Below are 15,843 nucleotides of genomic sequence, written 5' to 3'. Positions count from 1 at the left end.
CTGGTGAAAGTGAGATACTGAAGAGCACCTGCTAAACTGCGATACAAAGTAGGATCCCAAAAAGGTGGTCTTGCATCTGCACTAAGTTTAGACTTAGTGTCAACTGGAGTGGCTGCCGGTTTACAAGAGGCCATACATGCACGCTCTAAAATCTCCTGGGTGCATACTTTTCTGTGAAAGTAGCAAATAAGAAGGAGTACGAGTCACTACAATCCCTAAAAAATAACTCAGAGGCCCCAAGTTAGACATAGGAAACTCAGTTGCAATTGAGATATGATCCATGTGCGCAACTTGTCAGATGAAGTAGCTAAAATAATTTCATCAACATAAAGAAACAAATATGCCATATCATCACCCTGCCAGAAAGTAAAAAGAGAGTTGTCACTCTTAGCAATGACAAAACCCAATTTGATTAGAAAATTTGCAAAACGATGGCCTTTCGGAGCCGACAAACATGAGAGGGAGCTCTCCGACCAATAAAACCCGGGGGTTGATGCATATAAACAGTTTCCTGCAAATCACCATGTAAGAAGACATTTTTGACATCTAATTGATATATCGACCACTTTTTAGCCAAAGCTAAACTAAGAACGGTTCGAATAGTGGCCGATTTAACTATCGGATTGAAGGTCTCATTACAATCCACACCAATTTCCTGCGACCTGCCATCACATACAAGACAAAGCTTTGTGTCTTTCAAGGTCACCATTAGACTTGTATTTATGCTTAACAAGCCACATACAATTAACAACATTCACCCCCGTAAGCCTTGGTACCAACTCCCATGTCCCTGTTTTAATCTGTTATTGATATTTAATAGACTTAGAACTATAAAATGGTGAACTATAACCCTAGGTCTTTTTTGTTAATTGTTTTATTCCTATTTTATTTTAGACTACTTTTCTATTCAAATTTCATGATTTGTTTAGTTTCTCCAATTTGTTAGAGGTTAGATTGAATACCATCTCCCTGTGGATTTGACCTTACTTACCCTACTACATTGTTAGTTGGATTTGTTAGGAATTTATTTTTGACAGGCGTACGACAACCTATCAAAACACACTTATTGACACCTTTGAATTACCAACCCATGAAAGGAGGCAACCCTTTAGCCCATCAAGGGTAGCCCTTCTCATCCTCTGATAGTTGACATCACAAAAAAGACGGCTATAAATCCCTATAAATACGGGTTGGTAACATTATGGCAAGGTGCTATACCAAGCACCAACTCTGCTCTTCTTCTGGCATTCAGGAAAGATTTCAGAACGACCTTTCCTTTCTGTCAGTGTTGATGCTGCGTGGAAGAGACGAAAAAAGAAATCGAATACTTGGGATGCAGCAATAGCATGGTCAGCAGAGGATAATAGTCTACAGCACCTTCAGTTAGCGACCAGAGTATTTGCTACCAATTCAGATCAGGCGGAAGCTCTTGCAGTTCTTCACGCAATTAAAGAAATACCACAGGAGTACTTGAACATAGTAATCAAAACTGATTCTGTAGTTGTTGTACGAGCACTCCAAGAACCAGCAAAGGTAGCGGAAGATTTGAGGAGCATAGCAAAAGAATTCATCAGCAGAGCCAAAATGAGGAACTTCGTTTTCTGTATTAAAGTTGATAGAACATCTGTATCTAGAGCCCATCTCTTGGCAGTCAAATGCAGAAGAGATGGATGGATGTTCTCCGATCTATTTTGAAAACATAAACTTAATTAATATTTGTATGAGAACAAACCCTTAGCCTTATGAAAATCATTAATTAACCTTAGATAGTATTAATAATATATAAATTCCAAACAAATACAACTGAACTCAAATAATCTCAACACAACACAACAAATCTCCTTTGGCATAATCATGAAACTTGATCAAATCTCAGCTTTCACAATAACTGTAAAACAACTTAACAAAGCCTGCCTCCACCAGGCCATGTTTACAGAACAAATATAGAAAACTGAATACACACGGTCAAACCAAAAGTTTTTTTAAGTGGCTTAACATATCTTCTTTGTTTGACGTAGATATTCAAACACTTAAAACATAACAAATGGAAAACCTAATTCAAAGCATACTAAAAATCTATCTTGCAAACTTCTATGAAAATGTCACACTCTAAAACATATTTATGAAAAAATCAAACATAAACTTAATTAATGGAACAACTTACATAATACTTATAGTCACAACAAATATTTTGAAAACATAATAAACCTCTTGTTTATAAGCACTTATCAAACAGATCAAATCGTAATTAGGTTTACTAATTTAGGCTAGTTGCCCATTTTGTGTATCTGAAATACTCCTGACAATTGTTTGCTGCAATAGAATGACGATTCTGCAGTCGAGTTCAAATGCTAACCATGCTGCCATTTCGTTCCTCAAACCAGACCAGATATGTTAGTACAAGTGATGCATAAAAAGGTATGTAATTCCAATCCTAGCTTTACCTGTTTCAGTTTAGAATTCACATATATGATCACATCTCAGACTTTATTTGTGGTTTTAATTAGTTTCAAAGGGCATGGTATGCTGGCACCTTTCACAGCTTGGTGACAAATGACCGAAACAAATCCATTGGTGATAGTCGAGTATGAGGTAGATTCTTCAATTTGTACTTCTAATAACCGTATCATGATATCTAGAGGTTCTATTAAGCTCTCTCTAAGATACTTGAGGGTAAAAGTTATAATGTGGTGCTTTTGTACATACTTGTTTTCGACTTCTTTTTTTTTTTAATGAATGAATGAACAAATATAGTTAGCAATATGAAACTGAAGACAGTCAAGTGAAAAACAGAAATCAGAACAATTGTTTGAGCAGAAAAACCTGCTTCCAAAGGCAGTACTAGTTTGTGCTTCGCATTTGATCTACCTCTCAAATCCTAACTACTCAATTCAATCAATCAATTAATCAAAACCAACCAGCTATATATTTTACTAGTACTAGTAGTAGAAAAAGTAAACTAAAATGGTGGACGAGGAGCAGCTGCACCCCAACCCATTAGACCATGATGATCACCACCACCTCCAGCCACAGGAAACCCGTAACCACCTCCACCACCACCCGTAGTACCGCTACCTTCTCCTCCTCCTCCTGCTGCTGCTGAAGGATGATCAGGAGGCACCTGCACATCCTCCTGATGATCATCCAATGGAAGCCTCTCGAAAACTGCATTAGAGAATGAGGCTGCCATCAGCATGACAGGCCCAGAAGCGAGCAGCGGACCCACCACGCAGCCCCCAACGACCTGCCCTTGCCCTCCTGACAAAAATATGGACAAGCCTCCTGCCCCAGGGGGCGCAGGAGGGGGCAGTACAGTCCCTGTAATCGACAGTATCTCGAACCTCCCGTGTAGTGTGGCGACGCTGCTACTGTCTGCAGGCTGGCGCAGGGTAACATCCATGACAGTACCAGTACCACTGATGACACTGACTCCTCTTCCCCTCTTTCTGGCATATGCTGAAAGAGATTCCATAACATCTGCACCCGAAGACACCTCCAACATGTGAGATCTCAGCGCGTTGGGGGTGTCTCGGGTGACTACAATAGGTGGTTTAGGCTTGTTTTTGGATCCAGAAGGCCTGCCTCGAGGCCGTCTCATCGGTCCTCCTCCTCCAGAGCTTGTTGCGCCTGCTGCTGCAGGATCTGATCTGTCGACGTCTGCAGACTCAGAAGTGGTCTGAGACTCTGAAGGCTGGTTGTTGTTGTTGTTGTTCTGCAGAAGTTGATGCAGATAAGACGAGTGCGATGCACCTGATCCCATAAGTCCATGTCCATGCCCTCCTCCTCCATCATAACCCGACATGATTCCCAACACATCTACTATTCTACCTTCGATGAATCAATCGAAACTAATCAAGTATCAATCTTTTTCGCTTGCTGATTTATGATATACATATATAAAACTTGAGTAGTAGTAGTAGTAGTAGTAGTAGTAGTAGTAGTAAAAACGCACTGATCTGATTTTTCCTCTTCCTTGTTTCAACAACAAGCTTGATCTTCACTCTACTCTCTAGCAACTTGTTAGATCTTCAACAACGTTGACAAAAATAAATCTGCTTTGTGTTTCTTGCCAACTTGTAGTTTAATGCTTGAGCTTTGACCAAGAACCTTTTTTTAAAAAAAAAAATATGTTTTGATCTGCAAACTGCAATAGTAATGCCCTTTGAGTTAGACTTTAAGCATCAAGTGAGCAGATCCAATTGTAGAATAGTAGCTAGTGTGTATACATATACATATACATATACGGTAATAAATACAAGTATATACTACATACGAGTATCACTTGTTGAAGCACAAGAATATGTAATACTACGGCGTAGTACCCACTATGTAATTTAACGGTAATAAGGATGAATTAGGTTGGCCCTTTGTAATATGAGAATTATTTTTCCTTATTAAAGTAAAAGAAATAATAAAATAATAATAAGAACTAGCTAGGGTATCATTCTCCTATGCATAGTAAGTATGATAAGGAGTTTTAATGGAGATCTCTCATCTTAAATTGTACTGTATTTGTTCACTTGCTTTTATTTGACCCATGTTTATTTTTATTTAATTTTAAGAATAAGACATTCAAATATTGTGTATGTGTAGGATAGTTGAAAATGTTGTAAAGGTTAAAATATTGTCAAGTATTAAGAAGAATGTTAGTTTCTTTTAGACTCTATTCTTTTAAATGTATTTCAAAATGTATGTTACTTCAGTTTATTCAAATCAACTCTATTATTACTACTATCTTCGCTAATTATTATATATACTTTGAAAATTTTTTATACCTCACAAATTATATCTAAAAATCATACATAATAATTAATGAAGATAGTATTAATATTCTATTCAATTTAACTTAGCTACATTCTAATTCATCGTCATTTTGTTCAAAAGAATAGGGGCTAATCCTTATATCTCTTGTAAAAAATTAGTGAACTACTAACAATGCTCATTTTTTTATTTATATTTTTGACGGGGCTATTGAGTAGGACGTTCATATTGAGTGCATTTATATAGGATGTGTTCGATAAAGTGTAACAGTAGAGGTAGTTGTTAGCTGTGATAATAATTGTTGATTGTATGTATAGTTGTTAGTTGTCAATTAGATGTTAGCTGTAAAAATAAATAATTAAGCGTAAAAATTGAAAACAAGTCTTAAAGTATATATTTTCTTACTTAAAAATATAGTAGTATCTCAAAAGCTATATTAATACTATTCAAAAAAAAAAAAAAAAAAAAAAAAAAAAAAACCTATATTAATAAGTCTACTATGAGGCTTTGTCAATATTTAATCAAAACTATTCTATATGATAATAAAAATTAGATAATAAAAAATGACACATTCCACCATTTTGTTTTACAGTACAATGTATATTTAGTTTAATTAAGCTTATGGATGCTTTCTAAATAAAAATAAAAATGAAGCTTAGCTTATGGATGCAAACTACATTAGATTAAGTACATTCCACTTATGCAATATTAAAATAATTCAAGTATTAAACTTTCATTTCTAAGTAAATTTAAATACTAACTCCGTTACGTATTATTTGCAACGATTAAACATTTTTCCTCCCTACTTTATGTCAAATCGTTGCAAATAATATGTAACAGAGATGGTATTACGCACTGTATATGTGTATATCTACATACTAGCTTAACAAGATTATTTAACATATACACTTTAGGCATGTTCTTTTTAGATTATTTTCAGTTTAGTTTATTTCAGCTCTAATAAATTCAGTTCAATTCAATTCAGCTCTTAATTTCCTTCTCTCATGAAATATTCAGTTCAGTTCAGTTCAGTTTAGCTCCAATAATTTCAGTTCAGTCCAGCCAGAACAGGCCCTAAGTCGTACCAGATGAAATCGTGTCGTAATCACCTAATGACATACAAGTATATATAAGTATATTGTCAACAATAATGATTCCTTTTTAAGGTTTATAAAGTATTTATTAATTTGTACAAAATGAAACCTTGCCCTGGCTCTAATCACCTAATGACATACACCTATTCAAGTACTACCTCTGGTTCGCATTACTCGTAACAAAAGGATATTATTTGTGAGGCATAAGATATTCTTTTGTTACGAGTAATGCGAATCGGAGGTAGTATATAAATTGTCAACATTTATAAATTCCTCCTTTAGGCTTACACAATACTCCCTCCGTTTTTAAATACTTGCTCCATTTCTCTGAGGCACGCATGCCGATGCTAATCTTTGATCACTAATATTTTAATTATCAATAAGTATAAGTTCTAACAATTGAAAATTAATAAACTATTATTTGAGATGATTCCAACAAGTACCCACAAGACTATATTTTTTCTTATGTATAAATCACAAACATTAGTCAAAGTAGGACGAATAAATAGTGCAAAAATAGAATTGGAGCAAGTATTTAAAATCGGAGGGAGTATTATTACATCTGTTTTATATTATGTGAAACAAATTTTTTCTTTCTTTATTAAGTTGTTATTTTTCTCTATTCGCTCCTCATTACCTACATTATTAGATTTCTCTCTTCATTACATACATTATCAAATTTCTGTCAATAAATAAATAAATAAACTCTTCACTCAATACTCTTGAATAAAATTTGCCTAAGAGTCCAAAAAGCTTATTTAAATATGGGTAATGCTAATTGAAAAAAAAAAAAAAAAAAAAAAAAATTATGGATAATGCTATATGTAGCCCTAAGGGTTATATATAAACATTAAATACACTTTTAGAAATTGTATAAAATTAGGAATTTATGATAAAAACACGCGTAAATTAGTGTAATTAGTGTTTTTTTTTAATATAAATTCTTAACTTTTAATGATTTTCAAGTGTAAATTTAATGCCTATATGTAGCTGTAAGGGCTATTTTTAGCATTTTTCCTTTAAAAATTAACTACCCATGCTATGAATTTATTATATATTTTGTGATTAATTTTGAAGAAATAGATATAATGAGAAAAAGGAGTGAAATGAGAAAAGTGTATAGAGACAAGAAAACACAAGGCAAAAAGCCAGGTGGAAAAGGGAGCAAGGCGTGTTCACGTGCGGTCAAAAAGTCAAAGGAAACAAAGAGAGTGTTGAGGTGTCAGACCACGTGGAGCTTGCCGGGACATTGGAACTTGGTCAAGATCTTGATCATCCTCCCATCTCATCACTTTTACCATTTTTTTTTTTTATCTATTATGCCACACCCTCCATGTTCATTGCATCTTCACCCATTCTAGATATGTAGGTTTTCCTTAAAAAAAAATGTAGATACATTCACGACAAAGTTTATGTCTCTAATTTAATACATTTGAGAGTATAATATATATATTAATAATCTCGTCTATATTAGTAAAGACAATATATACAAAATTTAGTAAGTAGGACGACTTCGTAAGTGAAACTACTAATAAATATAATTACTTTTACACCCTCCGTTCTTTATTGATAGACCCTTGTTAATAAAGTCTAATACTTATTTCTTTTTTGTAGTTATCAATAACTTAATACTAAAAGCGAAACCAGTGATGCATGTCATTCACTGGTTAAAAATTTTCCCTCCACTTTTATCTTTCCTTTTTTCATGAAAAATATTTATAACGTATAATATTTACTTTTCATTTTGCTGATAATATTTTTCCATACGCACTCAAACGAAATATTTTTATATGTATATATTTTACAGTAATTATTTTTCTATTATTTTAGTATATAAATGTTATATTAATGTTGTAATTCACTATGTAATTTATTAAAATCCGTGCATTGCACGGGACTTTAACTATTACTTCAATAAAGTCTTAGCTTACTTGAAATTTATATTTTCAGCTTTTGTTGTAGTTATACTTGTATAATGGTGGTTTGGGGGGAGTGAAATTATACCATAAAAGACTGGATCAAATAAAGTAAAACATTTATTTAATATTTGATGCAATTTTAGTATGAATTGTGTTGTTTTCCTTTGTTAAAGTTTTCTCAAATCTTAGATTTTTAATTTTTTTAATAATATTTTATTTTCTTTCAAAACTCCCCCTTTTTTATTAAGTGTTATTTTGTTTACTCACTTAACTCACCTTTTTCCAAACTCTTGTATATAATGGTTTTGTTATGTTCGTTTTTTTTAATTTTTTTTTTTATATTATTGTACAATTATTGTTAACTGATTCTAAATTATTTTTAGACTAAACTTTTGCCGTTATTGATGGTGCAATTTTAGTAAGGACGGAGATACCGAGATAGTAGTCGTTAAAGTCCCTATAATAAAGTGAATGTACTATGTACCTTTCCTACACTTTAAGTAAGCTGGCCTGCCACCTTATTGGATTATAGATAGGCATGGAGCAAGGCCTTGGATAAGGGTCATAGTCTTCATCATATAATGCAAGCTTTGGAATTATTCGAATTATTATCACATCTAATATGCCAAAATAATAAATAATCCGTAACACACATAATTGACCATACTATTTTTAGAGATTGGTTTTGGAATGTTGAAAGGGGGAAGAGGAGAGATCTTGAGACAAGACTTGTGGATGGGGTTAAATTTGACTTTAAAGACAGTGAGGTGCCCCCCTTCCAAGTGTGGGAAACAAATCAGGTTTAGACTTGAAAGCACTAGTACAAAGTAACTGGGTTTTACCATAAGTTTTAGCATCCATCCAAAGCCATAATAACTCGGGAGTTTTCGTCTTCACCGTTATTAAAATATTGTCTCATTAATAATCCAACACAATATTTAAAAATTTAGGGTTTAGGGTTTTTGAAATTTAGGCTGTCAAGAATGAATTTTCCTTGTGTTATATTACTGCATTCCCAAGTATATATAACAAATTAACAACCTATGTTAACATATAATATGGCCTTGATACATTAACCTAATAACTAGTGTACAATATAAAGGCTTGAGAATAAGCATTAATTCATTAAACATGCTTCTTTAAATGAAATTATGTTGAAAATTTATGACAAAATCACGCACAAATTCATTCAATCAAATCTCGTCCATCGGCCTCGGAAACGATAAATAAAGGAGCATATGGGATGAGTATACTATTAAGGCGCAGCGGCAATGAATAAAACTACACAAGTGGCGATGCATGTTGTCCGACAAAATGAATCCCTGTGATTTGGTTTACTTTGCACATTTTTATAAACCAACTTTTTAAGCAGTCCCTATTTTTTTACTTTGTCGTATGCGGAAGTGTAATCAGGTGGGGGTATCCTCTTGACTTTGCATCTTCCTAATTGGCTATTTTAATCATCATTAACTACCATCATTATGAGATACCTAATGCCCTTTGAATTTCATCATCATGCATTGCTTCTACCCCTCTACTATAACCGTAATTTCCGTGTTTCCACTTTTCAGTAGCCAACCCTTCTACAGTTTCAGTCTGATGCAATTACCACTCGTGTCGTGTTGTCTTGTACAAATGAACACTACAGTTTCAGTTACTTGCGAAATTATAGCCCACACGTACAAATCAGCCACGCGTGTTAGGATCCTCCATTGTGCAGATGCTTGGCCTGCAATATGGTAGCATCGGAATGGCATACAATATTGAACATACAATGAGAGTGGGTTGGTCAGCTTCTATTGCATGGTGATGCACATACAATGAGAGGGGTAGGTTTGCTATATGTACATAACACTGCACATACAAGTATAAAACGATAACATCAAGAACATAGCTACAGTGAGATCCACTCCTGTTAGTCCGGAACACAATATACACCGTCTATTTAGAACATGATTTAACATCATCTAATAAAGATGCAGAAATGCAAACATCCTAAAGATTGATATCCTAAAGTTGTAATCTTAAGACTAGGGTTTCCCAACAGCTGTGACAAATTTTTTTGACAGTAGGGTAAACATCGAGCCGCAAATAGGGGTCCTAATATCTCTCAAAATGTTTAGACTGTCCATAATGCCGCAATGCCACCAGGGTATTCTCAATTCTCAATTCTCAATTGTCAATCATTCTCATTCCATCATCACAAGGGAGTAGGGACACATATTCACCTTCAGCATCAGCAGGGTTCATGCCTCCATAAGCATGTGAACCTGTTTCTGTTTTCGTGTGCAACTTTCCCTTTTCTTCAATTAACCTGCTTTTTTTGTTCCTTTTTTTCATATCTTATACTCCTACTTTAGTGTTGAACTTATACACAATAAGAGAGAGTAATTATGATTACAAAAAAAAAGGTTTTAACTTTTAAATCTCCCTCCAACCCTGCCCTTTCAATTACTTGAAGTAATTGCTACGGAATATATTGGCATCTATACCACCTATTAACTCGACAAGTAACATCCTTTTTTTAGCAGTCAGGCTAACAATTATAGTTAAAAAATAAAAAATATATATAAAAAATAAAAAATAAAAAAACCACTTCTAACAATAACTTATTTTGCAGAGAGAAGATGATCAATAAATTCCCAGATATCTCTACGAAAGGCAACAAGAGCCTTCCAATACTAAACTTATCAAGGAGAAAACCCCAAAACATAGTTCCAGTTGCATAACCAATGACTAAAATCCCACTGACAAGCTTTATGCCCTCCCGATCCAACCTTCAAGGACACAACAACAGCTGTGGGCCTGTGGCTATGTATAAACAGGATCAACATATGAAGGCAGGAGCCAAAACAGGCTTACTTGGTTTCTGCCTGTGAACAGACTCCAAAATTTTATGTGCATCAGATGTTAAGTGGCAGATATCGAGTTGCCAGTCCAAAGTCATAAAGAAAAAAAAAGGTCATATACTGATATACCAGCCACAATATTATCAGTATTCAACATGTGTGAGCATATTTATGAGGTTCACAAACGTTTCAAACATAAGAAGCAAAACCTTATTAGAAGGCTAAGAATATACACTAATAAAAATGAAATTGAAGATGGTTTAAGGCTATTTTGCATTTTCTCCATCTCCACATCAATTCGTGCATACATAATATACTTGTGAGATTAAGGTCACTCTAACGATGCAAAACAAAAAGCAACTCAACTATGCTGCAATACTAAAAAGGAATCATTGCATCCCCATGTCCAACATATACAGGAATACAGAAATTTCTTCCTAGAAGCTCATCTCAGTCACCAAGTCACAATTATACAACACCGGATAAAAATCAGCAAAAGCCTTAATTTCATTTCCATTCTCCATTCATCTCACCAAATCCACAATCAACCATAAGCCAGAATCTTCTTAGTCTCGTAAGAGCACTACAAACTTAAATTAAGCAGCTCCCACCCCACCCCATTTCTCAAATAGACTGCCAAGGGCCCAAGCGCTCATTTCTAACCTTTCATTCAACCCAATAACGCCATTCAACTCAAGTTTTTTGCACTTGCAGATAAAACAATATGCAAGGTTCCACAACCATAGCTTAAGAAAGGGGGTGACTGCAGGGGGAAGAAGTAAAACAAATTGGGAGGGGGGGGGGGATTCCTACAGTTAAAATAACAGTTTTTAGAAGTAAAAATAAAAAACGTATATATAGGAAATTTTTGGGTAAAAATCTAGTAAATGTCAATCAACAACATTCACCCAACTAAGAGGGACTTGAAGTCCTCAACAAAATTACCATACACCACCAACCATTATAAAAAATTGTTGAAGCTAAAATCATAGAAATGATGAAATGGGGAGGCAGAGTTCATATTGAAAGTAATTCACCTTCTCATCAAACAAAGAAGTAGGGGCTGGGGTTCATCCTAGTCTATACTTGAAAAGGACTATAACTGCTGATTACATACATATTTGCCACTTTTGGATTCTAGTGTGAGGAGAGTAATAAATATTGAAAGGTGAAAAAGATTCATATCATTGCAAAAGGATGACGAAAATCATTACTTTGCATCTTTTATATAAAAGTGCATAGAAGTGGACAACACTGAACTCCCCCTCTACATCCTTGCTAACACCAAATTAATGAGAGCTAGACAGGAACTTCTAATAAAAATGTCAAACTAACAAAAAGTTCTTGGAAGAGAAGTCTAAATCAGGTTAGAAACCGAGAAAAGACTGAAGTGACATGAAGTGATATCAAAACACAGGAAGAGAAGAGAAACCTTCTAAACCAACCTTTTTTTTTTACTAAAGACATTCTTACAGATGCCAAACCAAACCCAAAGCTGGAATCTGACAACACACTTCTATACACAAGATCACGAGAATATCAATTGCTCAAAATTACCACTCAATAATATCAACCTCTCAAAACCTGTAAAGATTGGTTATTTTGAATATTTCCTATCATGCAATCTACAAGACCTGTCCACTATCTCACCTTAAATAGAAAACAGAAGCATCTCTGATAGAAACAAAATAATCCAGAACTAAATGTTTAGTTAGTGTCTTCTCAAAATGGATCTTTAACTTGAAGGCTAGGCATTGCAATGAACCCACTCCCACCACCACCCGTGACACCCACCTACAGCAAGCAGCAGTGGCAGACCAACAACAACAAAAGAGACCAACAACAACAACAAGCAAAGGGAGACAGAGGACAGAGGAGCAGCAGGGCAGACAGGCCTCCTTAGGCCATTTGTTTGTATTGTGCAAAAGTGGGAAGAAGACAAGAGTAGTACTTGTAGTAATTAAGGCATTGTTGCCATCTTATGCTTTGTAGTAGTAGTATAAATAGTAGTAGTTTAGGATAGAGAAGGTAGGCAGAAAGTATTAAGTTAGAGAGTCTTGGAGAGTGATGGCCTAAAGCCATTGACGATTGTACGAAAGCTTTGAGCTTTATCTATCCAAATAAACCTTCTGTCCATTTTATTTATCAACACCACGCTAGTTCGTTGCAGGCATTACTACAACCAACCTCACAGGAAAGACATCAGTCTCTTAACCTACTAAATGCAAAACTTTCTCTTATAGTATATAAGTATATATAATATAAAATCAACAGCACAATGAAATGTTATGGTAAGTAATGAATTTGGGAACAATCAACAACCCCAATGAAAATGAAGAATGCCCGAAACCTAATAAGACCTCGGAATGCCAAGTTGGGATTATTGAAACCACGACTTACAACTGTTCAATACCAATGCAACATGATTCCAAAATACCACACAGTTGAACTAAACTAATTCTCATGACTTTATAAACTTATTGGTAGGCTTGTTACAACTTACAATTTCAAACAAACTTCTATGACCATTGATGACTCCCTATGCATTCACTTCAATTTTTTTAAAAATTTCCCAAAATTGGCTTGAAAGCGTGGATTATTCAATTTTGGAAAACTTTCAACATCTTCGGACCCAAAAAAGGTTAGGTTAGGGTGCTTCTCAATTTCTCATTTGGGTGGTTGAAAACATTCACTTTGTCTTTAATTTAACTGTTTACAACTTACATCTCCCTTCATCACTCAAGGCCACCAAGATACTTTATATAACCGACTAGTGATCATACATGATTCCAAGCAACATTATATGACCCTAAGATGCATCCACCGCATCCCCTACAATCCTAATAGCTTTCAACACTAGGTTCCAAAACCTTCGAAATTGGTCCAATTCCTATTATAGATTTATACCCCACAGTTTTAGACAATATTTGACTTTTTCAGACTCTGAAAACAAAAGAAGTCAAGGTATTTCCATTTTAAACTTTCCAGCAATTTGAAATACGAAGAACAAGGCCCATTTCTATGTACAAGTTACATTCAAAGTATGTGTGAAATTCTCAACCATCAAGAGCAATGTAGTCTAGACATCTTGAACAGCATGTGAATTCTAACTTCTAATAAATAATTCAACAAAACAATCTCCATTGTAATAGAAGCGAGTACAAAAAAGTACATTATCCTGTACAAGAGGGGCTATTTAAACCTGGTCATTATCCAATGACTTCACAGTTCACACACAGTTTGTTCCATAACTGTATCTAGAGTCAAAGTATCTACAAAATAAGCCCCAAAGTCACACAAAAGGGTTAAGAAAATCTTTTTAAATCTCACTTTGGTGCTCCACCAGATGTATTACATCTTTTCATTATGGTCCGTAGACAAAACAGATACCATAGGCCTTTTTACTAAAGGTGCAGAGCAAAGTTGCTGGAACTTTTGGCTACTTTTGGAAAATGGAGGCTAGACATTTCAGCAATCATAATTGACTTTAGCTACTGTTGGAAAGTAGCTAATTTTTACAGTAAGCAGACAGAAATAAGCTAAATAGTTTAGGTTCTCTGACTAAGTAGCTAATTTTTTTCTTTTATAAAAAAACGTCGCTAGACAGATTAATTACTAGTAGTCAAAGTAACTTAAAGGTTCAGCAACTTTTGTTTAATCAATCACTGAAAAGTTCAGCTGCTCTAGGCTATCTTTCAAAAGATGAAAGGCAGAAACCCATTCTCCATAAAACCTTTGCTTTCTTGCACGATCCAGGAACTCTTAAACAGTTGGAAGAAACAGGGTAATAAAAAAAAAAAAAAAAAAAAAAAAGGAAAGCATGGGGCAAGGGCTGTTTAGAAGAAACTGAATAAAAAATACAGCATGGCACTCACATACTCACATTTTACATCACATCACCCCAAAGGAGAAAAGATATTGTTTCGGTTCAAAAAAGCAACCACAAAAACACCCTCGTCTCATACAATAACGGCAACATAAGGTGTGCCACATTGTCCCTTTAAGCCTTCAGAACGACCTGTAGGCTATAACTCCATAGGACCATAGCTGAAAATCTTACCATTTCTCTCTTACCACAAAACCAAAAATAGTACACTGAAAATCTTACCATTTCTCGCTATCACCACAAATTATATTCCCTTATTCCTCTCAAAACTTACATAAAAGACTTGCAGCCGTTCATATATGCAAAAGTGTATAACCAAAAAAAAACAACTAATGATCCACAGTATTCCCATAACAAATTTTTCCAAAGATATGTAAACAGCTCATAATATTGTAAATGCCATGAAATCATCCCAGCAGCCCAAACGTATAAGCCCACTTCATTATTCTGATCAATTTGAGAACAAAGACAGATAGAATCTCTTCAACAAACTACACACAAATTGTTCCATAATAGTAAGTAGATTCAAACCATTTGCAAGAAAAACCTTCAGGACTTCAAGCCATGGAAAATATGAGGTTTCCTAAGATACAATTTCAGAATCTTTAACATCATATCACTTCGGTGCTCCACCAGAATTATTTTATTTCCCCATGATATCTTATATGAAGAATAAACACCATAGGGCTTTCGATTTTGCAGGTACAGAACAAGGCTGCAAAATACTTTAGCTTGCCATCATAGCAACTAAAGATTGAGTCTAACTACTGTTAGAAAATATCTAATATTTCAATCAGGCACATAGCAATAATGCTGGGTGAAAGACGCCCACTTCATTACTTAGGTAGCTGAAAAACATACAGTTAACATTTGACTATCATGGTTCTCCATAATAATTGCTGAGTTCTGTAGTCAAATTTCTATACTCAGTAGAAAAATAATTAGAGCCCTACTTTATTGTTCAAAGGTGACTACCAATAATTTAGCTTCATGCTGAAGGATAGAAAGCCCATTGTTAAAGGAGTACAGTATACCAAGACTATATAACACCAGCACTCCAATATGTTGCCATAGTTTGTGCCCAACACACATGCAACACCTCAAACAAGCCCGATAACTGAAATATGAGAGTAAAACCAACTAATGAACAGCACAAACACCACATCTAATGAGTCTGAATTTCATGTAATATAGCGCTAAAAATGTTTCTCTCCACACAGCCCAAGCCTGATAACTGCATTTGGCAACTTATAACATGTGGAATGGTACAGTCTTACATGGAAACATCACAAGATATTAACAAAATTACCATAAAAAGCGTGAATAAAATGTCA

The 15,843-nt window shown here is 34.6% G+C and overlaps 1 protein-coding gene across 1 annotated transcript; it reads right to left on the bottom strand.

The window, feature by feature from the left end:
• Positions 1–2,732: 2,732 nt before the first annotated feature.
• LOC110685552 (AT-hook motif nuclear-localized protein 27-like) lies at positions 2,733–4,365 on the bottom strand. Its single transcript, XM_021862100.1, has one exon. The coding sequence runs from the start codon at positions 3,800–3,802 to the stop codon at positions 2,960–2,962; it is 843 nt and encodes a 280-aa protein (XP_021717792.1). The 5' UTR covers positions 3,803–4,365; the 3' UTR covers positions 2,733–2,959.
• Positions 4,366–15,843: the final 11,478 nt, after the last annotated feature.

Source organism: Chenopodium quinoa, unplaced genomic scaffold (genome assembly GCF_001683475.1).
Source record: "Chenopodium quinoa cultivar QQ74 unplaced genomic scaffold, ASM168347v1, whole genome shotgun sequence".
In the NCBI taxonomy this organism is placed as follows: Eukaryota; Viridiplantae; Streptophyta; class Magnoliopsida; order Caryophyllales; family Amaranthaceae; genus Chenopodium; species Chenopodium quinoa.
This window is presented reverse-complemented; position numbering and strand designations above follow the sequence as displayed.